At 40.1% G+C, this 25,141-nt stretch overlaps 2 protein-coding genes across 2 annotated transcripts in view; one reads left to right on the plus strand and one right to left on the minus strand.

The window, feature by feature from the left end:
• Suz12 (SUZ12 polycomb repressive complex 2 subunit) overlaps positions 1-3,503 on the plus strand; it is a 69,041-nt gene extending 65,538 nt beyond the window's left edge. Inside the window, exon 16 of the mRNA XM_045159104.1 lies at positions 1,185-3,503. Coding sequence (XP_045015039.1) covers positions 1,185-1,530 — 346 coding nt within the window. The 3' untranslated portion in view covers positions 1,531-3,503. The remainder of the gene's footprint in view (positions 1-1,184) is intronic.
• A 5,175-nt stretch (positions 3,504-8,678) lies between these two features.
• Positions 8,679-25,141, minus strand: part of Crlf3 (cytokine receptor like factor 3) — a 47,061-nt gene continuing 30,598 nt past the window's right edge. The window contains exons 6-8 of the mRNA XM_045158690.1: positions 23,165-23,297; positions 12,452-12,564; positions 8,679-10,115 (exon numbers count right to left, since the gene is read on the minus strand). Coding sequence (XP_045014625.1) covers positions 9,859-10,115; positions 12,452-12,564; positions 23,165-23,297 — 503 coding nt within the window. The 3' untranslated portion in view covers positions 8,679-9,858. The remainder of the gene's footprint in view (positions 10,116-12,451; positions 12,565-23,164; positions 23,298-25,141) is intronic.

Below are 25,141 nucleotides of genomic sequence, written 5' to 3' on the forward strand. Positions count from 1 at the left end.
TTATTAGAGAGGCAGATCAAGAGAGTTGGCACTGTAGAATCTCTAGCCACTGCAAATGAACTAGACATGGGTGTGTCCATGTGCAGCTGGTTTACATGGGTGGATAGAACCTGAGTCCTTCCCAGCCCTCTTTTTGCCTCTTGAATATTGGGATTACAGGTGTGCAGCACCATGCCTAGCTGAGGGCCCTTGCTTTTGCTTTTTCAAGATAGGGTCTTGCTCTACTCCAGGCTGAATTGGAATTCATTGTGTGGTCTCAGTCATCCAGAGTATTAAGAGTTAAAGGCATGAACCACCGTGCCCCAGCTCCCAATTTTGTATTTTTTATTTTTTGGTTTTTCAAGGTAGGGTTTCACTCTAGCCCAGGTTGACCTGTAATTCACTATGTAGTCCCAAACTGGCCATAAATTCACAGTGATCTTCCTAGGATTAAAGGCATGAAGGGTTTGACTCTCTTATCTATCAGTAGATGAATTTCCCATGTGAACTGAACCTGGCTCCTTTACATTTTTAAAAAGAGATTTAGCCAGGTGTGATGGCACAAACCTTTAATCCCAGTACTCTGAGGCAGAGGTAGGATGGTCCATGGTGGATTTGAGACCATCCTGAGACTACATAGTGAAAAATCAAAGAGATAGATCACATATGGCTTGGAAAATGTACTGTATGTAGTATCTGGCCCTTTACAGATAATATTCCTGGTTCTGGTTCTAGACACTAACACCTGAGTCATAGATAAAGTAGGTATGTAGAAGGTTGGTTGTGGTTTTCTTTATGTCCTGATATTCTACTTTCAAGAACAATTATAGGTGGGGGATAGACTTCAGAAGCAAAAGTACTTACTTGGAAATCAAGGGGTTCAATCTTTTGTACTACAAAAATGGATAAAATATCAATAAATTACTTTTTGTTCTAGAGGAGATTGAGACCATTCTGTTTCAATTCCTTGATTCAAATCTGCAAGTGTAACTTATAGAATTTTATTTTAAAGTGGCTAGTAGTTGAGTCCTGTTTAATTTCTAAAGTAGTTAGTTTACTTGGGGAATGCATCTCTTCCACTGCAGTCTTACTACTTATTAAATTACTCACTAACTTTGAATATAATCTTGAGTCTTCTGTAGTTAATAATTGCATTTCATCAAAATGCTAGGTAATCTTAATGTTTGTTTTTTTTTTTTTAATAGGTTTATTGCTGACAATCAAATGAATCATGCCTGTATGCTGTTTGTAGAAAATTATGGACAGAAAATAATTAAGAAGAATTTATGTCGAAACTTTATGCTTCATCTAGTCAGCATGCATGACTTTAATCTTATTAGCATAATGTCAATAGATAAAGCTGTTACCAAGCTTCGTGAAATGCAGCAAAAATTAGAACAAGGAGAATCTGTTTCCCCTGCAAATGAAGAAATAACTGAGGAACAACATGGGACAGCAAATGGATTTAGTGAAATTAACTCAAGAGAGAAACCTTTGGAAACAGATGGTGTCTCAGGAGTTTCAAAACAGAGCAAAAAACAGAAACTTTGAAAATACCTAATTCCATTTTATGGACAAACACTGAAATTGCATTCTAGAGAATTCAGCCTCTAGGAAGAGTTGTTTTGTTTTGTTTTGTTTAAATTATGGATTCCAAACAGGCACTGTTAGGTGAAGTAAATGATTTCAACAAGGATATTTATATCAGGGTCTACTTTGCTTCATTATGCAGCATTACATGTTTTCACTTGTATTTATGTCATTAAAGTTTTTAGGTCGAGCGTGAAAAGCAGCACTTGAAGGAGAGTACTTGTAACTGCAAAAAATATGAAATCTATTGAGTTATTCTAGAAATTATTTCAAATTTAAATTAATGCTTTTTGCATTCGTGACTGGCTGTTTTTCTACTTTGTAATTATGAGATAATATTCTTAGGGAGGGAAGTTTGAAATACAACTCCCTGGTCTAGAATTGGAGATTTTTGTGAATTTGTTGCATTATTACTTGCAAACAAATTATGATCCTTGACTTTGAAATCACTATTAATTTTCAATGAAATACTACAAGGCAAGATATTTTACATTCATTAAGTTCATTTGACAATTTTAAAGTAGCACTTCTTCATCTTATGCCTGTTTGAAATTATGTTAATTTTTCACGTTGACAGTGAGATGTCATGTGTGTCATAAGGGTTACTGAACATTGGTTTTCATGTGGAGAATTTTAGTGCTTGCTTACCCGACAATTTTTTTAAACTTGAATATTTTCTTTTCTTTTTTTATTTTCAATTAGGTAATCACATGCTAAATTCAGCAGTACACATCTTTTTATTAGGATTGTCAAGCAAGGGAAGAACAAGGTTGAGATTTTTAAGATGCCACTTTTGAGGGGAGTGTTCTATAAAAATGAACCAGAAAATGTTATACCTGGTTTTTTTCTTGGCAAGGATGTCTTTGTAATGTACTTAATGATTAGAATATCTGATGCAGATAAGCTGACTTGAACTGTTTTGAGCAATTTGCCCTGTGTTATGTGTTTTACGCACATATTTGCGGTTGGATTTTTTTTCCAACAGAAAGCAGTTTCACTACTGGAATATTAGTAAGCACCAATAGGTTTTTATTCCAACTCCAAGCACTGTGGTTGAATAACATCACCTCAATTTTTTATTGTCCTTTAAAGATATTGCATTTTCATATTCTTTATTTATAAAGGATCAATGCTGCTGTAAATACTGGTATTTTTAATTTTTTAATCTCATTCCACCACCATCAGATGCAGTTCCCTATTTTGTTTAGTGAAGGGATATATAAGCTTTCTAATGGTGTCTTCAGAAATTTATAAAATGTAAATACTGGTTTGGTTGGTCCTTAAGATGTGTTTAACTGTGAGACTATTTAACTAATAGTGTGGATGTGATTTGTCATCCAGTATTAAGTTCTTAGTCATTGATTTTTGTGTTTAAAAATAGGAAAGAGGGAAACTGCAGCTTTCGTTACAGACTCCTTGGCTGGTAAGCTCTCCCCATGAGGATTTCCACTAAACTATCATTTTGCCTCTGGGTAATGGGTTTTGAGCATTTCTCTCGGGCTTTAATTTGCTAAAGCTGTGCACATATGTAAAAAAAAAAAATAGATTATTTTAGGGGAGATGTAGGTGTAGAATTATCGCTTATGTCATTTCTTAAGCAGTTATGCTCTTAATGCTTAAAAGAAGGCTAGCATTGTTTGCACAAAAAGTTGGTGATTCCCTCCCCCAAATAGTAATGAAATTACTTTTGTTGAGTAAACTTTTTATGTCATCTTATAATAAAAGCTGAAAAATCCCTTTGTTTCTATTTATAAAAAAATGCTTTTCTATATGTACCCTTGATAACAGATTTTGAAGAAATCGTGTATGATGATAAAGCATTTGAATGGTACAGTGGATGTAAAAAAAAATTCAGTTTAAAAGAACGTTTGTTTTTACATTAAATGTTTATTTGAAATCAAATGATTTTGTACATAAAGTTCAATAATATAAAAGCTGTAGTCTGTTTTTTCCGCTCCATTATGGTGTATGTATGGTGTATGTGCACTAAGTTTTTGGATACAAAACAATTCAGCTAGTCTAAGTGAGTCAGGAGTAATAAGGAATCAAAAAAATTAACATGAAATAGTGCTTTCATCAGTTACAGCTAATATGCCATTTACCGTAAATCTAAGATTAAACATAGGGGTCTTGAACATGCTAAGCAACTGCTCTACCATTGAGTTATATCTGTTTAAGAGTTTTTTGTTTTGTCTTTTGTGGGTTTTTCATTTTTTTCCGAGGAAGGGTCTCTCTCTAGCTCAGGCTGACCTGGAATTCACTATGTAATCTCAGGGTAGCCTTGAACTCTCGGTGATCATTCGATCTGCCTCTCCAGTGTTGGGATTCAAGGCATATGGCACCAAGCCCACTTTAAGATTTTAAATATAGGGTGAGGAAAGGTATTACCATGGTATATTTTTCATAATCCTGGAAGTTGTTAATAAAAATAAACAAAACAAATATTCTAAATATATAGTTCAAAGCAAAGTCAACATTAATCAAACAGCTATCCGTCTTTGGTTGTGTATGTTTTTCTTCTCCCTCTTTTTTTTTTTTTTTTTTTTTTGCGGCAGGGTCTCAGTGTGTCCTAGAATTCACTCTGTAGCCTCTAAGATTGTTTTGAAAGCAAACAAGAATTATCTGTGCTTCAAAAAGCTCAGAGAGTAGTAACTCAAAGTAAATGTAAATTCAGAGTTACATCCAAATAGTACCTGACGTACAGTGATTCGATGGTATGAAGTTGTTAAGTTGGATTCAGTAAAAACTACAACTTTATTATGTCTTGAGCTAGTGGTATATGGCACAAATCCCAGGAGGCTGGGTAGTAGCAGTAACAGTTCTGTTGGTCAGGAATCTTGATCATGTTGCGATACTGCTACACAGCAGCCCAAATAATAGGTTGAATGTATTAAATGCATTTTCCTTAAGGGATGTCTTCACATTACAGCTTTTTAAATTTTTTATTCATTTTTGGTTTTTCTTTTTTAATTTATTTATTACCTATTAATTGAGAGAGGTGAAGAAAGAAGGGTGTACCAGGACCTCTAGCCACAGCAAAGGAACTCCAGACACATGTGCCATCTTGTGCATCTGGCTTACATGGGTCCTGGGGAATTAAACCTGGGGACCTTTGGGTTTGCAGGCAAGTGCCTTAACCACTAAGCCTTCTCTCCAACCCAGTTTATGGATTTTATTGGGATGTAACCATACAAGACGCATGTATGCTGCAGTCTAAGGTCAGTAGCCAATGCTAACTCAAAAAAGGTGAAACTGTTAAAGAAAAAAATAACAATTTTGCTCTTTGTATACAGTAATGCTTACATTGCTGTGCATTCTTGGGAGTTGAATGCCCTGTATGCTCCCAAAACTTGCTACATATTTTTTATGTCCTCCCCCCCTTGGTTTTTCTTATTTTTATTTATTTATTTGAGAGCAAGAGATAGAGAATGAGAGTGCCAGGACTCTAGCCATGGCAAACGAACTCCAGATGCATGTGCCACCTTGTGCATCAGGTGAATCAAGCCTCAAACCAGGGTTCTTGGACTTCACAGGCAAGCGCTTAACTGCTAAGCCATCTCTCCAGCCATTGCTATTTTTTTTTCTTTCATTTATAACAGTCTAAGTACACCTGCCTCAGCCTCCCAAGTGCTGGGGATTATAGCTGGCAATGTGCTTTTTTGTTTTGACTTTATTTTACTTTGGTTTATGGGTTAAGAGAGATGGCTCTAGCAGTTAAGGACCTTGACTATTTAGGTTTTTCAAGATAGGGTCTCTCTCCCAGGCTTTATTTTATTTCCATTTTAGGCTAGGCATGATAGCACATGCCTTTAATCCCAGCACTTGTGATGCAGAGGTAGGAGGATCACCATGAGTTCAAAGCCACTCTGAGACTACACAGGTCAGCCTAGGCTAGAACAAGACCCTACCTCTAAAAACGGGGGGGGGGGGGGGGAAAGGGGGAACCTAACAACAACAAAGGAATTCTAGGGAGGGTGACCAGAAGACCAGATTGGGCAATTTTGAGACCTTGTATCCCTGTCCCCCCCCCCCCAAATGAAAACCAGAGATACAGTATCTCGAATGGTATAAAACTTGTCAATCATGTGAGGACCTAGATTCCATCCCCGTACCACACAAAAAAGTAAAAAGCCCATCATGGTGGCACACACCTTTAAACCCAACACTTGGGAGGCAGAGGCAGGAGGATTGTAGTGAATTTAAGGCATAGTGAATTTGAGCTAGGGTGAGACCCTACCTCAAAAATCCAAATTAAAAAAAAAAAAAAAGACCCAGCTTCAAAGTTTGGTAAGAGTGTTTGCCTAGCATGCATGAAGCCCTAGGTTTGCCCCCCAAAACTACACATATTTAAGTGTGGTGGAACAAGACTATATAATGCCAGCATTCTAGAAATACAGGGAGAAGGATCAGGAATTCAAGGTCACAATCAGTTTCAAGCCAGCCTGGGCTACTGAAATAAAAGGCTGGACTAGAGAGATGGCATAGCAGTTAAGGTACTTACTTGCCTACAAAGCCAAAGAACCCAGGTTAGATTCTTCAGGACCCATTTAAGCCAGATGCACAAGGTGACACGTGTCTGGAGTTCATTTGCAACTGCTAGAGGCCCTGGTATGCCCATTCTCATTCTCTTTCTCTGCCTCTTTCTCTCAAATAAATAAAATTAGGGCTGGAGAGATGGTTTGGCAGCTAAGGCATTTGCCTGCGAAGCCTAAGGATCCAGGTTTGATTCCTCAGTACCCACATAAACCAGATGCACAAGGTGGCGCATGCTGGACATTTGAATTCAGGGCCTCATGCTTGCATAACAAGCACCTTATCCACCGAGCCATCTCCCCAGCCCTAGCTGTTCTATTTTGGAACTATGAGATATAAAACCTATAAGGTGGTCAGCATGGTAGCACATGCCTTTAATCCCAGCACTCTGGAAGCAAGGGCAGGAGGATCACCATGAGTTCCAGGTCTAAAAGACAAAATAAAAAGCTCCAAGCTATCACTGCAAATCTCTGGAATACACACGGGACTGTTAAAATTGTTTGTAATTTTTTTTATTTGCAGTGCTGGGAATGGAACTTAGTACTTTATATGCACTATTTTAACTGAATAAATAAATATATCCTAAGAGGTCTGTCAGGCAAACCTGTAAGCATAAACAATGATAGTAATATTTGTGAAGAGTAAAGGGAATGGTGAAAAATTGGTGACCTTTAATACCAGCACTAGGGAAGCAGAGGTAGGAGGATCGCCAGGAGTTCAAGGCCACCCTGAGACCCCATAGTGAATTCCAGGGCAGCCTGGACTGGAGGGAAACCCTACCTCGAAAAAAAGAAAACAAAAAAGTACAGTGGTCACAGTTCACACAGAATGCACACAGAAATATGGGTCAAAAGACTGGGGAGATGGCTTAGTTAAAGGTGTTTGCTAAGTTTGATGTCCTGGGTTCATTTCCCCAGTATCTATGTACAGCCAGATGCACTAAGTGGTAAATTATCTGGAGTTCCTTTGCAGCGACAGGAGGCCTTAGCATGCCTTATTTCCCCAGCTTGGCAAGGTAGAGCATTTCTTTAATCCCACCACTAAGGAGGTAGGAGGATCGTCATAAGATCAAGGCTACCCTGAGACTACATAGTGAATTCCAGGTCAGCCTGGGCTAAATCAAGACACTACCTCAAAAACAAACAAACAAAAAAGCCAAGTGTTGTGGCACGCACCTTTAATCCCAGGGCATGATGAGACTGAGGCCAACCTGGAGCTACTGGTTTTGAACCCCCAGCAATCTTCCTATCTCAGTCTTCCAAATAGGATGTACCATACCTGGCTAAATTACAATTAACTTATATCTGTAAAAAAAAAAAAAAAAAAAAAAAAGCATATTCTATAGGTAAGAAGTTAAAGTGGGCCTGGAGAGATGGTTTAGCAATTAAGAAACTTACTTGCCTGCAAAGCCTAATGTGTTGATTCAGGTGTCCCTCATAAACTTAGATGTTCTGAATACTATGTTCCCAGCTGATAGAGATTTGGGAATTAACACTTCCTGGAGGCAGTGTGTTGTTGGGGGCAGGCTTATGGTTATAGCCAGTTTCCCTTTGCCAGTGTTTGGCACACTCCCCTGTTGCTATTGTCCACCCAATGTTGGCCAGGGGGTGATACCCACCCTCTGCTCATGCCATTGTTTTCCCCCCGCCATCATGGATCTTCCTCTTGAGCCTGTAAAACAAAAATCAACATCTTTTCCCACAAGCTGCTCTTGTTTGGGTGATTTCTACCAGCAATGCGAACCTGACTGCATCACCTAAGAACCTAGGTTTAATTCCCCCTTAACCATGTAAGCTGCACAAGGTAGCACATGTGTCTGATGTACATTTGTAGTGGCTAGCGGCCCTGGCATACCTATTTCCTATCTGCCTCTCTCAAATGAATAAAAATAAATAAAAATGTGGGCTGAAGAAATGTTTTAGCGGTTAAGAAGCTTGCCTGAAAAGCCAAAGGACCCAGGTTGGATTCCCCAGGACCCACGTAAGCCAGATGCACAAGGTTGCACATGTTGAGAGTTTGTTTGCAGTGGCTGAAGGCCCTGGAGTGCCTAGTCTATTTTGTTCTTTTTCCCTTAAATAAATAATAAAGCATTTAAAATAAAATAAATTTAGCTGGGCGTGGTGGCGCACACCCTTTAATCCCAGCACTTGTGAGGCAGAGGTAGGAGGATCGTTGTGAGTTCAAGGCCACCCTGAGACTACAGAGTGAATTCCAGGTCAGGTCAGCCTGGGTTAGAGTGAGACCCTACCTTGAAAAACCAAAAGTAAAATAACATAAATTTAAAATGCTTATAAAGGATAGACAAATATCTTCAACATATATTTAAAGAATGAAGGTCAAGAGATGAAGGTGTTCAGAAAAGATGACTCATCAACATTCACTCATCAGCATTACTGTGCACATCTCAGGTTCTGCCCAATGCTCAGTATGAGACGGAAGACAAGAATGTACAAGTAACCTTTCACAGTTACAGCATCTAATTAAGATGCTTGCAGACATAGGAAATACTGTAACTGCTAGTGAAAAGCAGATTAAATTTTAGATTTATTATATCTCACAAAACAAGCAATACACAGTTAACTTTTAGTTGTTTTATTCTGAAGGCTGAACAAGGCACTCACATTTTAGACACTCTTCTTACTAGTCACATGTGAAAGGCTACTTACTCATATATAAGAAGGCAAGGAGAAAAGATATGATTGTCGAAAGGGAACATGAATCCCCACATAAATTATCTTACAAAAATAGCACGCTTACTTTTTTACTTTCCTACTACTGGAGAAAGTCAAAATAAAATTCACATTAAAAATTATCTGTACGTTGATATAGCAAGTTAAGTTTACCATTTTTTACATATCAAGTTCTTCAAATAAATATTTTACACAAATTTTAAGTTTTTTTAAAAAAAATAGGTCAAGTATTTACCCTCTCTTTCTTTGGTCCACTACAAGACCATTTCTCACACTGGCATTACACTGGACTGTAATTCATAGCTATGAACAGTAGCACACGCACCACTGAGGCTGGACACGCACAGGTGCATACCACACGTGTGAAATGGCTAACACTGCTGTGAACTTCTCCACATGTGCTGTCACTACCAGCAGTACAACTCCAGCCCTATCTTGAGTCAAACAAGGAAAAACAAAAATACTGGACTTCCTAGACACTTTCTCAGGTGCTATAAGAAAAATGGAAAATTTATGAAGCTTTTCAGACCTAAAGATTATGAAACATGGGATTAAAGTCAACAGTGCTTACACACACCTGAACATGGAGCACACAATCAAGGAGTTCATGTAGAGGACACATGAGTGAATATGTATTACGGAACTCTGGCTTCGATCTGATCTGTTTTCATTGTATTCTAAAATTTTATATGTCATTGAATCTCGATGGACATTTAATAAAATAATGTGACATTAAGGTTTCTGTTCTAACAACCAATTTTAAGAACAGTGGAAAGACATGGAATTTTTATATCTTCCCAGATATTTAAAGATAATTTGATTTTTCAAACTAAAGATCTTTATGGTTAAAAAAAAAAAATTGACAGAACTACAGCCTGGTCTTCACCGTACAGCGTCTTATTGCTAATGTATTGCAATATGAACCGAGAAAATATTTTCCATTTCCAGTAACTGGCGAGATGAATTCATCTTTTTTTTTTTTTTTTTTTTGTAAAATCAGCTACAATTAAGCTAGGTTGAAGGCAGTAACAGTAAACCCTCAAACTAAAGCCAAGCACTCAGAACTCTAGAACACTAACACCTTCCATCCAGGGTAGGAAAATGAGCATCCAAAGTAGAGAGACCCACACGACTGATCAAGCAGCCAGTCAAAAACCACTTCTCTGTTACTCGAGCTAATAGTTACTCGGAGCTTGAAGTTTCCACCTTCATTATTATTAGTGGTTCCTAGAGTCACAGCTTCGATGTCAAATGTGACAGTGGATCCAGAGGTAACTGCAGGCAACTGATTAGTCATTTCTTTTCCATTGACAAAAACTGCACCTAAAATATTAAAGTCATTGACCTGTGAGCAAGAACTACAGCAGAACAGAAACAGCTTCTAGACTACTGATAACACACAATTTCCTAATTCAGAAAATGAAAAATTTCAGGATGCAAAACAGACATAAATAACTAACCTATTCCGCACATCAGCACAAAAGTTGAAGTAGGGTCTTGCTCTAGCCCAGGCTGACCTGGAATTCACTATGTAGTCCTCAAATTCACTGAAATCCTCCTACCTCTGTTCCTAAAGGCGTGCATCATGACACCTGACAAAAGTTAGAGGGTTTGTTTTTGTTTGTTTGTTTTTATTATGAGAGGGAGAATTGGTGCACCAGAACCTCTACCTACTGCGATCACACATGCATGCACTATCTTGTGCACATGTGTGACCTTCTGCATTTGGCTTACATGGTTTTGGGGGGTTGAACCTCGGTCCTTAGGCTTAGCAGGCAAGCGATTTAACGGCTAAGCCATCTCTCCAGCCCTAAAGTTAGAGTTTTAATCATAGTTTAGAATTCTTTTTCGTTTGTTTGCTTTTTTCGAGGTAGGATCTCACTCTAGCCCAGACTGACCTGGAATTCACTTTGCAGTTGCAGGCTGGCCACCAACTCACAGTGATCCTCCTGTCTCTGCCTCCTGAATGCTAGAATTAAAGGCGTGAAGGCCAGGCATGGTGGCACATGCTTTTAATCCCAGCACTCGGGAGACAGTGGGAGGAGGACTGCCATGAGTTGGAGGCCACCCTGCGACTACATAGTGAATTCCAGGTCAGCCTGGGCTACAGCGAGAACCTGCCTCGAAAAACAAAAACAAAAATCCAAAAATAAATAAATAAAATAAAAGTGTGAAGGTTAGACTCTTTTTCAGTTAGAAGCTATGAATTTCCCATGTGAATTGCATCAAAAGAAAATTGACATTATGCCTTTAATCATAGCACTCAGGAGGCAGAAGTAGGAGGATCACTGTGAGTTCAAGGTCAGCCTGAAACCACACAGTGAATTCCAGGTTAGCCTGGGCTAAAACAAGACCTGACCTCAAAGAAAAAGTAGTATGGGGCTAGAGAGATGGCTTAGCAGTTAAGGTGCTTGGCTGTGAAGCCTTAGGACCCAGGTCTGAATGCCCAGGATACACATAAGCCAGATGCACAAGGGGGCACAATCGTCTGGAGTTCATCTGCAGTGGCTAGGGGCCCTAGAATGCCCATTCTCTCTTTCTCTAACCACTTCCCTCTCTCTCAAATAAAATAGATAAAAAGCAAAAAAATAAATAAAAAGCCAGGCATGGTGGTGCACACCTTTAATTGCAGCACTCGGGATGTACAGGTAGGAGGATAGCCATGAATAGCGAATAAGTCAGCCTGGACTAGAGTGAAACCCTACCTCGAAAAAAAAAGTAAAAAAAAAACCCACAAGACTGTCTCATATAGAATAAATAAATTAAGAATTTTGTTCTAATGCTTGATCCTATACTAGCAATGATTAAATGTTAGTTTCATAGTGACTGATTAATCTGTTTTTAATTTTTATTTATTTTCTATTTGAGAGAGAGAGAACAGGTGTGCCAGGATCTTCAGACACATGCGCCACCTTGTACATATGGCTTACGTGGGTCCTGGGGAATCAAACCTGGGTGCTTTGCTTTGCAGGCAAGAGCCTTAGCCTCCAGGCCATAGCTTCCATCCCTGGTTTGTTTTTTGAGATAGTTTATTGTACAGCCAACTATGTAGCCAAGAATGTCCCTGAACTCCTAATCTTCCTGCCTCAACCTTCCAAGTTCTAAGATTGCAGGTATGTGACACCACATCTGGCTTTTAAAAGTATGATTACTATGAAATGAGAGACTAAAAAGCACAGATATGTATCTGTAGTTCCCCACTTACAAGATGAGCACATTCATTGAGCCTAGATGACCTATGCACAGAGAATCAAGAGGCAAACTGCCAGGCTGAAGTTTCAACTCAGTCACTGCCAAGCCTCCAACTTCTGTGAGGTTCAGCTAGGTGCTTAACCTCTTTGGGACTTTACTTTTTGTTTTTTCCTGTGTGAAAAATAAACTTGTTTATAAAGGGTTTAAAACAATACCTCATGAAGACTGAGGAGTATAGCTTGGTTACTGAGTATTTGCCTAGCATGTGCAGGCCACGGGTGTAATCCTCCACAGTGCAGAAGGAATAGAGACCTAAGTCATCTCATCTCCTTTATAAAAGTGAGATGTTTAGACAGTCATAGTTTACTACTACAGTGATCACTGCACCTTAAGTCTATAGTCATACCACTTTGAACATACCAAATCTTATCTAGTATACCTTAAGGACATAGTTATTTATGTCTTACCATTTGTACTAATGCACACAGCTCGATCCCGCTGCAGTGAGTCATATCCACTCTGTTTTTCTGCACACACTCCTATACTGTCTCTTCTGTCTGGTTGCCCCACAGTTTCAACTCTGTAAAGAAGGTAGAAAGGTCATTTCATCTCTCTCAAAAAAAAAAAAAAAAAAATCCCCACTAGCATAAAAAGAGAAATTTCAAGGCTGGAGAGATGGCTCACTGGTTAAGGTGCTTGCCTGCAAAGCCGAATGGGGTTCGATTCCCCAGTACCAACGTAAGGCCAGATGCACAAAGTGACGCATGTATCTGGAGTCCATTTGCAGAGGCTAGAGGCCCTAGTGTGTCAATTCTCTCTTTCTCCTTGCAATTAAATATGAATAAAAAAATAAAGGGCAGCCAGGCATGTGGAGCACACATTTAATCCCAGCACTTGGGAGGCAGAGGCACAAGGATTATATGAGTTCAAGGCCACCCTGAGACTACAGAGTGAATTCCAGGTCAGCCTAGGCTAGAGTGAGACCCTACCTTGAAAAACCAAAGATGCAAAAACAAATAAATAAATAAAAGGGCTATTTCAGCTGGGCATCATGGCACACGCCTTTAATTCCACCACTTGGGAGGCAGACATAGGAGGATCGCTGTAATTTCAAGGCCAGCCTGGAACTACATAGTGAGCTCCAGGTTAGCCTGGGCTAGAGTAGACCCTACCTTGAAAAAAAGAGCAATTTTATCACAATTGCTCTTTTCTAAACAATGGCTAGTAACAGTGCAGAAGTTATTAACTCCCATGCACTGTACAATCACATGCTACATAAATTCTTGGTTGTGATTCATTGTCAATCTGACTGAATTTAAAATTCTGTAAAAGACATACTTCTGGGCATGTCTGTGAGTGTATTTCTGGGAGGTTTAACTGAGGAGGGAAAACTCCCCCTAAAAATGGGTGGTACTGGGCTGGAGAGATGGCTTAGTGGTTAAGCGCTTGCCTGTGAAGCCTAAGGACCCCGGTTTGAGGCTCGATTCCTCAGGACCCACATTAGCCAGATGCACAAGGGGGCGCATGCATCTGGAACTTGTCTGCAGTGGCTGGAAGCCCTGGCGTGCCCATTCTCTTTTTCTCTCTCTCTCTCTCTGCCTCTTTTTCTCTCTGTCTGTCACTTTCAAATAAATAAATAATTAAAAATTGTTTTTGTTTTATTGTTTTGTGAGGTAGTGTCTAAAATTAGTAATATTACCAAAAAATATATATATATAAATAAAAAAATAAAAAAAGCCGGGCGTGGTGGTGCACGCCTTTAATCCCAGCACTCAGGAGGCAGAGGTAGGAGGATCACCGTGAGTTCGAGGCCACCCTGAGATTACAGAGTGAATTCCAGGTCAGCCTGAGCCAGAGTGAGACCCTACCTCGAAAAGCCAAAAAAAAAAAAATATATATATATATATATATATATTTATTTATTTATTATATATATATAATTTTATGTATAATTATATATATGTATATACATATATATGTATATATATGTATAATTATATATATAATTATACACACACACACACACACACACACACACACACACACATAAAATTAGTAATAATAAAGCTGAGAGTGGTGGTGCATTTGTTTAATCCCAGCACTAAGGAGGCAGAGGCAGGAAGATCACTGTGAGTATGAGGCTACCCTGAGACCATATAGTGAATTTCAGGTCAGCCTGAGTTACTGTGAGAACCTACATCAAAACCGCTCCCCCAGACAAAAAAAAAAATAATAATAATACATAATCTGGCTGATCACTTGGCTGATAACTGGCAGATCCAGGGTTCAAATCCAAGCATTCAAACTCTAGACTCAATATTCTTAACCATTTGTAGCCAGAACAACAGATTTTTATTTTGTCTCAAGGGCTAGGGATATAGATCACATTTCAGGCTCCCTAGGCCCTTATGCTGCAAAGGAGGTACACTGTGGTGGTTAGATTCAGGTGTCCCCCATAAGGTTAGGTGTTCTGAATGCTTGGTTTCCAGCTGATGGAGATTTGGGAACTGACACCCCTTGGAGGCAGGGGTGGGCTTATGGGTGTTATAATCAGTGTCCCCTTGCCAGTGTTTGGCACACTCTCCTGTTGCTGTTGCCCACCTGATGTTGGACAAAAGGTGATGTCCACCCTCTGTTCATGCCATTGTTTTCCCTGCTATCGTGGAGCTTCTGCCTCAAGCCTGTAAGCCAAAATAAACCTCTTTTTTTCCCCCACAAGCTGCTACCAGCAATGACTGCAACATACACCTAACCACTAAGACATCTCTCCAGACTTTGTGAGTTGGCTCTAGCCCAGGCTGACCTGGAATGAGTCCCAGGCTGACTTCAAACTCATGGTGATTCTCCTACCTCTGCCTCCCAAGTGCTGGGATTAAAGGCATGAGCCACCATATCTGGCTCTTGGGTTGTTTTTTGATACAAAGTCTCATTTTGTAGGCCAGGCTCATCTTGAACTCTCAGTGATCCTCCTGCTTCAGAATCCCAACTACTAGAATTATAGGCATGAGCCACTAAGCTCAGCTTTTCTTATTTTTCTTAGAATTTGCACTATACACAATATACTGCAAATGCCTGCTGGATGGGATAAAGGTCAAATGAAGTGATCTACCTCACTCAGACAAAAAAAAGGCTGAAGTTAATCAGAACTATCTTTATATTTTACAAAAGTTAGTCTAGGGCTAGAGAGATTGTTTACCAGTTAACACATTTGCCTGAAAAGCCAAAGAACCCAGGTTTGATTCCCTGATACTACATAAAGCCAGATGCACAAGGTGGTGCAAGCATCTGGAGTTTGCTTGCAGAGGCTAGAGACCCTGGTGCACCCATTCTCTCTCACACATATATATAAATAAATAGTAATTCTAAGGACTATGGAAAGAAAAAGCCCAAGAATTATTCCTTGAGAATAGTTAACATATGTGAAAACATCAAGGCAGAAATGGCCTCATGACATCATGTAGTATTCTCTCTGCAAATGAAGCAAAAGCCAGAGCAAACACAGTGGCTTATCTTACACAAACAGCAATGAAGAGTCTGTGGGGAGAACTTCTCTGCATGACATTCATTCCTCATGTCTGTAGTAACAGCCAGCTTCAAACCAGAAAGGACAGATAGCTTGCTCTACCTCTAAAGGGAAAAGCTGTGACAAAACACCAAATCCAGCCAAGCTGCACTCTCCCCACGACTGTTCATTGTCTCCCAAGACAACATGTGGAGGAGCTAACAACAAATTTCAAAGATCCCACTTAAAAACAAATTAATGGGGCTGGAGAGAGGGCTTAGTGGTTAAGGCACTTGCCTTCAGAGATAAAAGACCTGGGCTGGAGAGATGGCTTAGCGGTTAAGTACTTGCCTGTAAAGCCTAAGGACCCCAGTTCGAGGCTCCATTCCCTAGGACCCAAGTTAGCCAGATGCACAAAGGGGCGCACGCATCTGGAGTTTGTTTGTAGTGGCTGTCATACCCATTCTCTCTCTCTATCTGTCTCTTTCTCTCTCTGTTACTCTCAAATAAATAAATTAAAACAAACAAACAAAAAAGCCAAAGGACCTCGGTTCAATCCCCCAGGACCCATGTAAGCCAGATGCATAAGGTGGCCCATACATCTGGAGTTCGTTTGCAGTGGCTAGAAGCTCTGGCATGCCCATTCTCATTCTCTCTCTTTCCCTTTCTCAAATAAATAAATAAAAATAAAATACTAAACAAACAAACAAAAAAAAACAACAAATTAACTGAAGCTGGAGAGATGACTCAGTAGTTAAATGCACTTCTTTGCAAAGCCTCAAGGCCTGGATTCAATTCCCTAGTACCCATGTAGAGCCAGATGCAGAAGGGGTATATGTGTCCAAAGGTCATTTCCAGTGGCAAAAGCAAAAGGCTGTAGGGCACCCATTCTCGCTCTTCTCTCCTTAATAATTAAATTAAATACAAAAAAAATAGCTTATCTGTGTTTATGAACTAAGACAAGATCTGGTCTTGAACCCACGATCCTCCTGCCTTGGCCTCCCAAGTGCTGGGAGGAGTGTTTGAACCTTTGTCTAAAAAAAAAAAAATTCAGAAGGTGTAGCACACACTTGTAATCTCATCACTCAGAAGGCAAAGACAAGAAGATTACTACAAGATGGAAATCAACCTAGTCTACAAAATCTGTCTTAAACAAAATCTAAAAGCAATGAACTATGGTAGTACTGAGACACAATCAATATCATGAACATGCCTTCCATGGAAAAGTGAGCTTTATGTCTCTTATTGGGAAATGGAGTCTATATGAAGTAACACTGTTTCCAGGCTTATGTCTTAAAAACTTAGCCTCCACTGGGATGCTCATCCTTGGCACCTAACCACCATGCAGTGTAAAAGCTCAAACAGGCTGGAGACATGGCTCAGTGGTTAAGGTGCTTGCCTTGAAGCCTAAAGACCCCAGTTTGATTCCCTAGGATCCACATTAAGCCAGATGCACAAGATGGTACATGCATTTGGAGTTTGTTTGCAGTGGCTGGATGCTCTAGTGTGCCCATTCTCTCTCCCTCCCTCTCTCTGCCTCTTCCTTTCTTTCTTTCTAGTTTGGGTTTTTTGTTGTTATTTTTTGTTTTTTGAGGTAGGGTCTCACCAGCTCAGACTGACCTGGAATTCACTCTGTATTCTCAGGTTGGCCTCCAACTCATGGCAATCTTCCCATCTCTGCCTCCTGGGTGCCACCACACCCAGCTTGGATTATTTTTATTATTTATTTATTTTTATTGACAACTTCCATAACTGTAAACAATATCCTATGGCAATTCCCTCCCTTCCCCCACTATCCCCCTTGAAACTCCACTCTCCATCATATCCCCTCTCCCTCTCAATCAGTCTGTCTTTTATTTTGATGTCATCATCTTTTCCTCCTCTTATGATGGTCTTGTGTAGGTAGTGTCAGGCACTGCGAGGTCATGGATATCCAGGCCATTTTGTGTCTGGAGGAGCACTGGAATGTTTTTGTTTGTTTGTTTGAAAAAGGAATGTTATTTCTTTAAAAATATTTTTAAATTTTATTTTTTTGAGAGAAAAGGTGAAAGAGAAGAAGAGGCAAATAGAGAATGGGTACACTAAGGTCTCCAGCCACTGTAAACAAACTCCAGATGCATGGGACACCTTGTGCACCTGGCTTATGTGGGTCCTGGGGAATTGAACCTGGGTCCTTAGGCTTCAAAAGCAAGCACCTTAACCACTAAGTCATCAATCTAGCCCAGGAATGTTATTTTTTAAAAATTCCTGTTTTAGGGCTTAGCATTTTAGGTGTATGCCTGCAAAGCCAAAGGACCCAGGTTTGATTACCCAGGACCCATGTTAGCCAGATGCACAAGGGGGTGCACGTGTCTGGAGTTCGTTTGCAGTGGCTGGAGGCCCTGGTACACCCATTCTCTCTCTGTGTGTGTCTCTCTCCCTTTTACCCTGTCAAATAATTAATTAATTAAATTAAATATTTTTTAAAATTCATGCTTTTTCTTTTTGGGAATTTTTTTTTTTTTTTTTTTTGTCTAAATGTGGGTTCTAGAGATCTGGACTCAGGCATGAGAAATGAGCACTTGTATGTTTTTATTCTTTTTTTTTTTAAGTGTGTACCACCATGCCCATTGGCTTAGTCTTTTTTTTGTGTGTGTGTGTGTTGCATAATTCCATATACATATATGAAATGTCCAGAAAAGTCAAATCTCCAGTTATAGAAAGTTGCCTATGGCTGGAGGAGAGGCTAAGTGGGGAGTGACTGCTAATGCATTAGTCTTTTTTTTTTTTTAATTCATTTTTATTTATTTGAGAGTGACAGACATAGAGAAAGAGAGAGAGAGAAGGGGCGCACCAGGGCCTCCAGCCACTGCAAAGGAACTCCAGACACATACACCCCCTTATGCATCTGGCTAACGTGGGTCCTGGGGAATCGAGCCTCAAACCGTGGTCCTTAGGCTTCACAGGCAAGTGCTTAACTGCTAAGCCATCTCTCCAGCCCTAATTTTTATTCTTTTGGTCTTTCAAGGTAGAGTCTCACTCTAGTCCAGGCTGACCTGGAATTCTCTATGTGATCTCAGGGTGGCCTTGAACTCACAGCAATCCTCCTACCTCTGCCTCCCAAGTGCTGAGATTAAAGGCATGTGCCACCAAGCACCATGCCCGGCTTTTTAAAAATTAATTTATTTTATTTGATTTATTTTGTTTGGTTTGGTTTGGTTTTTCGAGGTAGGGTCTCACTCTCGTTCAGGCTGACCTGGAATGCATTATGTAAACTCCCAGGTGCTGGGATGAAAGATGTGCACTACCACACCCAGCCACCAGCTTTTATTTATTTATTTATTTTTAAATTTTCATTGAGTGAAAAAAATAATTTGCACCCTGAGTGGCTACCTCACGATCCTCTGAGGAGCAGAGAGTAGTTTTGGGAGCACAGACTTTGGAGCTACACTTCTGAGGTTTGAGTCTTGACAAAACACTTAGTCTCTCTCTGTACTTTCACTTTATCTGGAAAAGCAAGAGCAGCAGCCCACCTACTAAGCTACAAGGACTAAGGCAGACTGTACCAAATGGAAAGGAAGCTGCTTAAAAAAAAAAAAAGACCAGGAAAAGTCAGAAGCAAGAAAAGAGAGGCAGAAGAGAAGATGAATCAAAGGAGGGGGGTGCCAAATGACAAGGTCACAAAAGCAAAGCAGAGCCATGTGTGGTGGCACACACCTTTTTTTTTTAAAATATTTTTTGTTCATTTTTTATTTATTTATTTGAGAGTAACAGACAGAGAGAAAGACAGATAGAGGGAGAGAGAGAGAATGGGCGCGGCAGGGCCTCCAGCCTCTGCAAACGAACTCCAGACGCGTGCGCCCCCTTGTGCATCTGGCTAACGTGGGACCTGGGAACCGAGCCTTGAACCGGGGTCCTTAGTCTTCACAGGCAAGCACTTAACCACTAAGCCATCTCTCCAGCCCGGTGGCACACACCTTTAATCCCAGCATTCAGGAGGCAGAGGTAGGAGGATCACTGTGAGTTCAAGACAACCCTGAGACTACATAGTGAATTCCAGGTCAGCCTGGGCTAGAGTGAGACCCTACCTCAAACCAAACCAAACAAAACAAAACAAAGGCAGAGCAGCTAGCTCTAAGGACTGTAAAAATAATTAGCCAGGAACACAGGTCTCACTGGCTTCTAGGCCTTCTAGAAACTTCAACAGTGACAAACTATCTAAACAACACAACAGTGCCGATGGAGTATAGTCATCTAAGAACCAGGCTTGAAAGAACCCTTAAGACCTGAGCAAAGTTGATCTTTATTTAGTAGGTCTACCTGCCCCCTCCAATTCACATGTTCTGATTTGATTGCTGCTGCTTGAAATTCCTTTAAATAAGAGAACACCCTCACTCAACATTCAAGGGGAAGAAAAATGACAAAAATGCAAAGGTCTGGCTAAGACTGAGCTTAAATGAGTTTCAGTTAATCACCCTGTCAAGTGAGGCCCTGCAGGCTTTTTTGGGAAAGGATGTTGCAGCAACAGTTCATTGAATCCTACAGGCTACAGTTAGCAGATGGTAAACAGTGGGTTTAAATCAAGTGGTAACATTTCCAATGCTACATACAGTAAATATTTAGTGAATTTTAAAAAAAGAAAAAAAAAAAACTTAGGGACCAGCAAGATGGCTCAGTAGATAAAGTAGTCTCCACTCAAACCTGAGTGCCTAAGTGCAGTCCCGAGAGCCTGCAGAAACGGCCAGAAGCAAGATGGGCATGGCGGCGTACTTGGGAGGCACAGGTTGAGACTACATAGTGAATTCCAAGTCAGCCTGAGCTAGTGAGACCCTACCTCAAAAAAACAAGAAAAAAAAAAAAAAAGCCAGACACAATGGAGTTTGAAGTCAACTTAGGCTACATGAGACCTTGTCTCAAAAACAAACAAGCAGAGCTAGGAGGATCACTGTGAGTTCGAGGCCACCCTGAGACTACAGAGTGAATTCCAGGTCAACCTGGGCTAGAGTGAGACCCTACCTCGAAAAACAAAAACAAACAAACAAACAAAAAATGTGAAATGAGCCTAAGTGATAATACTACCTGGCAAAAAGTGAATCCCATCAAAGTATCATTTCCAAGTACTTATTTATCAGTATTATTATATGAGGTATCTGGCCTGAATCTACCAAGAACAAAAGCTTTGTCAATGCTCAGAAGCACCTTGCTCTCACAGGAGTTTTACTATTTAAAGTAAATCAGGAACATAAGCACAGAAGGGGCATGCTAGTTTGGAAAATTTGCGACTACCTAGGGAATAATTAGTTTTCAGGTTCTACTATAAATTAGGTATGCAATATCCCCTAAAGGCATATGTGTCAAAGGCTTGCTTCTTAGCCTGGCACTGTTGGGACATGGCAGAAATGTTGGGCATGATGCTCTGCTACAGGCCTCAAACTCATGGGCTGGAACCAATCATGAGTTGGAACCTCCAAAGCAGCAACCCAAAACACTTTCTCTTGTGCATGGATTATCTCAGGTATTTGTTTATCTGTTTCAGTGTTTTCCAGCCACTGCAAATGAACTCCAGACACATGTGCCACTTTGTGTATCTGGCTTTATGTTGATACTGAAGTACTGAATCTGGCCATCAGGCTTTACAAGCAAGCACTTTAAACCACTGAGCCATCTCTCCACCCTGTATCTCCAATATTTATTTATTTACTTATTTTATTTTTTGAGATAGGGTCTCCCGCTAGCCCAGGCTGGCCTGGAACTCACTATGCAGTCTTAGGGTGGCCTTGAACTCACAGCGATCCTCCTACCTCTGCCTCCTAAGTGCTGGGATTAAAGGCGTGAAGCACACCTGGCTTCTCAGGTATTTATTATCATAGTAATAAAAAGCTAAAACAGATGTTTACTTTTTCCTCGCTTGGTATTTTTCTGGTGATAAAATCATTTTTTCTGTATGACATAAGGGATGAGAGGAAGAGTCAAAAGTGAAGTACAGCATAAACTATGATATTCTGACAACTGCTGACAGGTAAAATGATTTAGCTAAAGAGGAACACACCAACACTGGCTGAGATACAATTCCCAGACATTCCCCATGCCACATTCAGGTGAATGGAACCAAAAATCTTAGGACAATAAAATTCCATTATCTTAAAACTCAAAACTTCCATGAGTTTGCCAATATGGTGAAGATCAGATATGTTATATTGCTCTAAACCAGAACATAAAGATCAAATAAAAAGGAAACAAGAAACTGGGCACTAGGGAAGCAGAGGTAGGAGGACTGTCATGACTTTTAGGCCAGCCTGAGACCCTACCTCGAAAAACCAAAAGGAAAAAAAACAAACAAACGGCCAGGCGTGGTGGTGCATGCCTTTAATCCCAGTACTTGGGAGGGAGAGGTCATAGGACTGCTGTGAGTTCGAGGCCACCCTAAGAGTACATACTGAAAAAAAAAAAAAATGAGCACATACTGAATTCCAGGTCAGCCTGGGATACAGAGACCATACCTTGAAAAAACAAAAACGACTATAGTATAGGAACAAAGGGGTTAACAAAAGGGGGGGGGGGGCTGAATGGTGCTAGGAGAGGCTTACTTCAGTTTTATTTTACAGATAAAACATATACATGGTATATTTATACTGGTTAAATTGCCTCTCACAGACCGCCTCCCACCAAAGAAGGGAAAACTATTTCTTGGATTTGGATATTTTATTTTGTTTTGGAGATATAACCCTAACTAGCCAAGAACTTGCTATAGCCAAAGTTGCTTCTGAATATTTGATCCTACTACCTCATCTTTGTTTTGTTTTTTAAAATATTTTATTTTTATTTACTTGAAGGAACAAGAGGCAGGCATATAGAGAGAATGAGAGAGAGAAAGAGGAAGAGTGAAAGAGAATGAGTACACCAGGGCCTCTAGCTACTGCAAATGAAATCTAGCTGGACACACATGCCACCTTGTGCATCTGGCTTATGTGGGTCTTAGGGAATTGAACATGGGTCCTTAGGTTTTACAGGCAAGTGCCTTAACCACTAAGCCATCTCTCCAGCCCTCCTACCCCATCTTTTGAGTGCTAGAATAATAGGTGTGTATCACCATGCCTGATGTCCCTGAATAATAATATAAAATTATTATTGATTATTGGCCTTAAACTCAGTGATTCTCCTACTTCTTCCTCTCAAGTGCATGCACCACCACACCCAACAATGTGTTTTTAAAATATTTAGTTACTTATTTATTGCAAGCAGAGAGAGAGAGAATGAGAGAATGAATAAATGAGTTGGCATGCCAGGGTCTCTAGTGACTACAAATGAACTACAGATGCATGCCCCACCCTGTACATTTGGCTTTCCATAGGCATTGGGTAATCAAACTCAAGTGGTTAGGCTCTGTAGGCAAGTGCATTAACCCCTGAGCCATCTCTCCAGCCCTGAAGTATTAAAACTTACTTTTATGTGGTATTCTACTTACTTCTACTTACCAAGAGCAAAACAGACATAACAACATTGAGTACTAGGCATTTTACAATATATTACCTGCTAATCTTTTAATCCTATAAAAACAGTTAAGAAACCTGATACAAAGCAATTAAGACACCTTGCCAACATGACACTGTAAATGACAGAATGAACTCCAAGCTCATCATGCTGTATACACTTTCACTACTCTGCCAAAGGCATGACAGCAGTTTCAAAATCTACTTGCCTGAACGTTAAAGTCTGTCCACAGAAATAGGTGGGAGCACTGGAGTAGAGAACACCCGAGGATTCAGAATCATTCCGGAGTGCTATGTTTCTTCGACTGCTCAGACTGTACCCCTCAAAGCCAGGTGTCCATTCTTATTAAAAGCAAACATATTAAAAATTATTATATTTCTAAGGATAACCTGAACAGACTCAACAAATAGAACTTGGATGTGGAAGTGACTATTCAGAGGGTTCCTGGCTAAAAAAATCAGTAACAGTAACCAATCAGTAGATCTAATCAGTAACCAATTACAAGAAAGATTCTGGTATATAACTGTACAATTTTGGCATGAAAAATCAACTAATAGTTATCTCTTATCTTAAGGAAAAAAAACTCAGGCTGGAGAGATGGCTTAGTGGTTAAACTCTTGCCTGTGAAGCCTAAGGATCCCAGTTCAAGGCTTGATTCCCAAGGATCCACGTTAGCCAAATGCACATGGTGGTACATGCATCTGGAGTTCGTTTGCAGTGGCTGGAGGCCCTGGTACGCCCATTTTCTCCCTCTCTCTGTCTCTTTCTCTGTCTGTTGCTCTCAAATAAGTAAATTAAACAAACAAACAAACAAAAAAAAAACTTCATTCTGGGTCTGGGAAGATAGCTCAGCGGTTAAAGGGGCTTGCTTACAAAGCCTGTCAGCCTGGATTCAATGCCCCAATACTCATGTAAAATGAGATGCACAAAGTGGCACATGAATCTGGAGTCTGATTGTAGTTGCCAGGAAGCACTGGCACATGTATGCATGCTTTCTCTCTTCCCTCCCAAATAAATTAATAAAAATATCACATTATTTTTTTAATTAGGGGTTATGATTAAGCTTTTCCTAACCTAATTAAGAGCTAACAGAGGGCTGGATAGAAAGCTCAGCAGTTACAGTCAGCGCTTGCCTGCGAAGCCTATGGACCCAGCTTCGATTCTCCAGTACCCATGTAAGTCAGATGCACAAAAGTAGCGTGTACATCTGGAGTTCATTTGCAGTGGCTGGAGGCCCTGGCATGCCCATTCTCTCTCTCTTCCTCTACCTATTTCTATGTCAGTCTCTCAAATAAATAAATAACTATTTTTTTTAATCGTTAAAAAAAGCTAATAGAAGGTACAATATAGCTCTGTAATAACATACATGCTTTGTATGTATGACGACCTGGGTTTATGCCTACCACATTAAAAACAAAAAGAAAAAAAATTAGTAATTAAATAGGTAGCCAGGTTTGTTGGCACATGGCTTTACTCTTGGATTCTTGAAAGGCTTAAACAGCAGTATGATTGGGGCCAAGAAGATCAAGGAAACCCCAGGAAATATAAGACCCTGTCTTAAAGGAGAAAAAAGAACGGATCTTTTAAAATAGTAAAGGATGGCTGAAATTATGGCTTAGTGGTTAAGGTGCTTGACAGCAAAGCCAAAGGACACAAGTTCAATTCTCCAGTACCAACATAAAGCCAGATGCACAAAGTAGCGCATGTGTCTGGAGTTTGTTTGCAATGGCTCAAGGGCCTGGTGTGCTCATTCTGACTCTTTCTCCCCCTCCCATAAATAAAATATTTTTAAAAATAAATTAAATTAAATAGCAAAAGAGAGCTAGGGAGATATGCATGCTTGCAAAGCTTGCTGGTCCAGGCACAATTCCCCAACACCCACATAAAACCAGACACAGTCATGTAGGTTATTTAGATTTTGTTTATAGCAGAAAGAGGCCCTGAAGCACATGGGTGCTGTCTCTCTCACAGGAGTGTTCATACATATACAAATAAAAAATACTTACAAAACAAAAATGAAGAGACCATTTTCTTTTTCTTTTTTAATGCAGATGTGTGTGCAGATACACTTGTGTAAGCCAGAAGACAACCTTGGATGTCATTCTCCAACACATCATCCACCTTTTTGAGACAGGGTCTGTCATTGGCCTGGAGCTAAGTAGGCTAGGTTGGCTGGCCAGTCTAG

Source organism: Jaculus jaculus, chromosome 9 (assembly GCF_020740685.1).
Source record: "Jaculus jaculus isolate mJacJac1 chromosome 9, mJacJac1.mat.Y.cur, whole genome shotgun sequence".
In the NCBI taxonomy this organism is placed as follows: Eukaryota; Metazoa; Chordata; class Mammalia; order Rodentia; family Dipodidae; genus Jaculus; species Jaculus jaculus.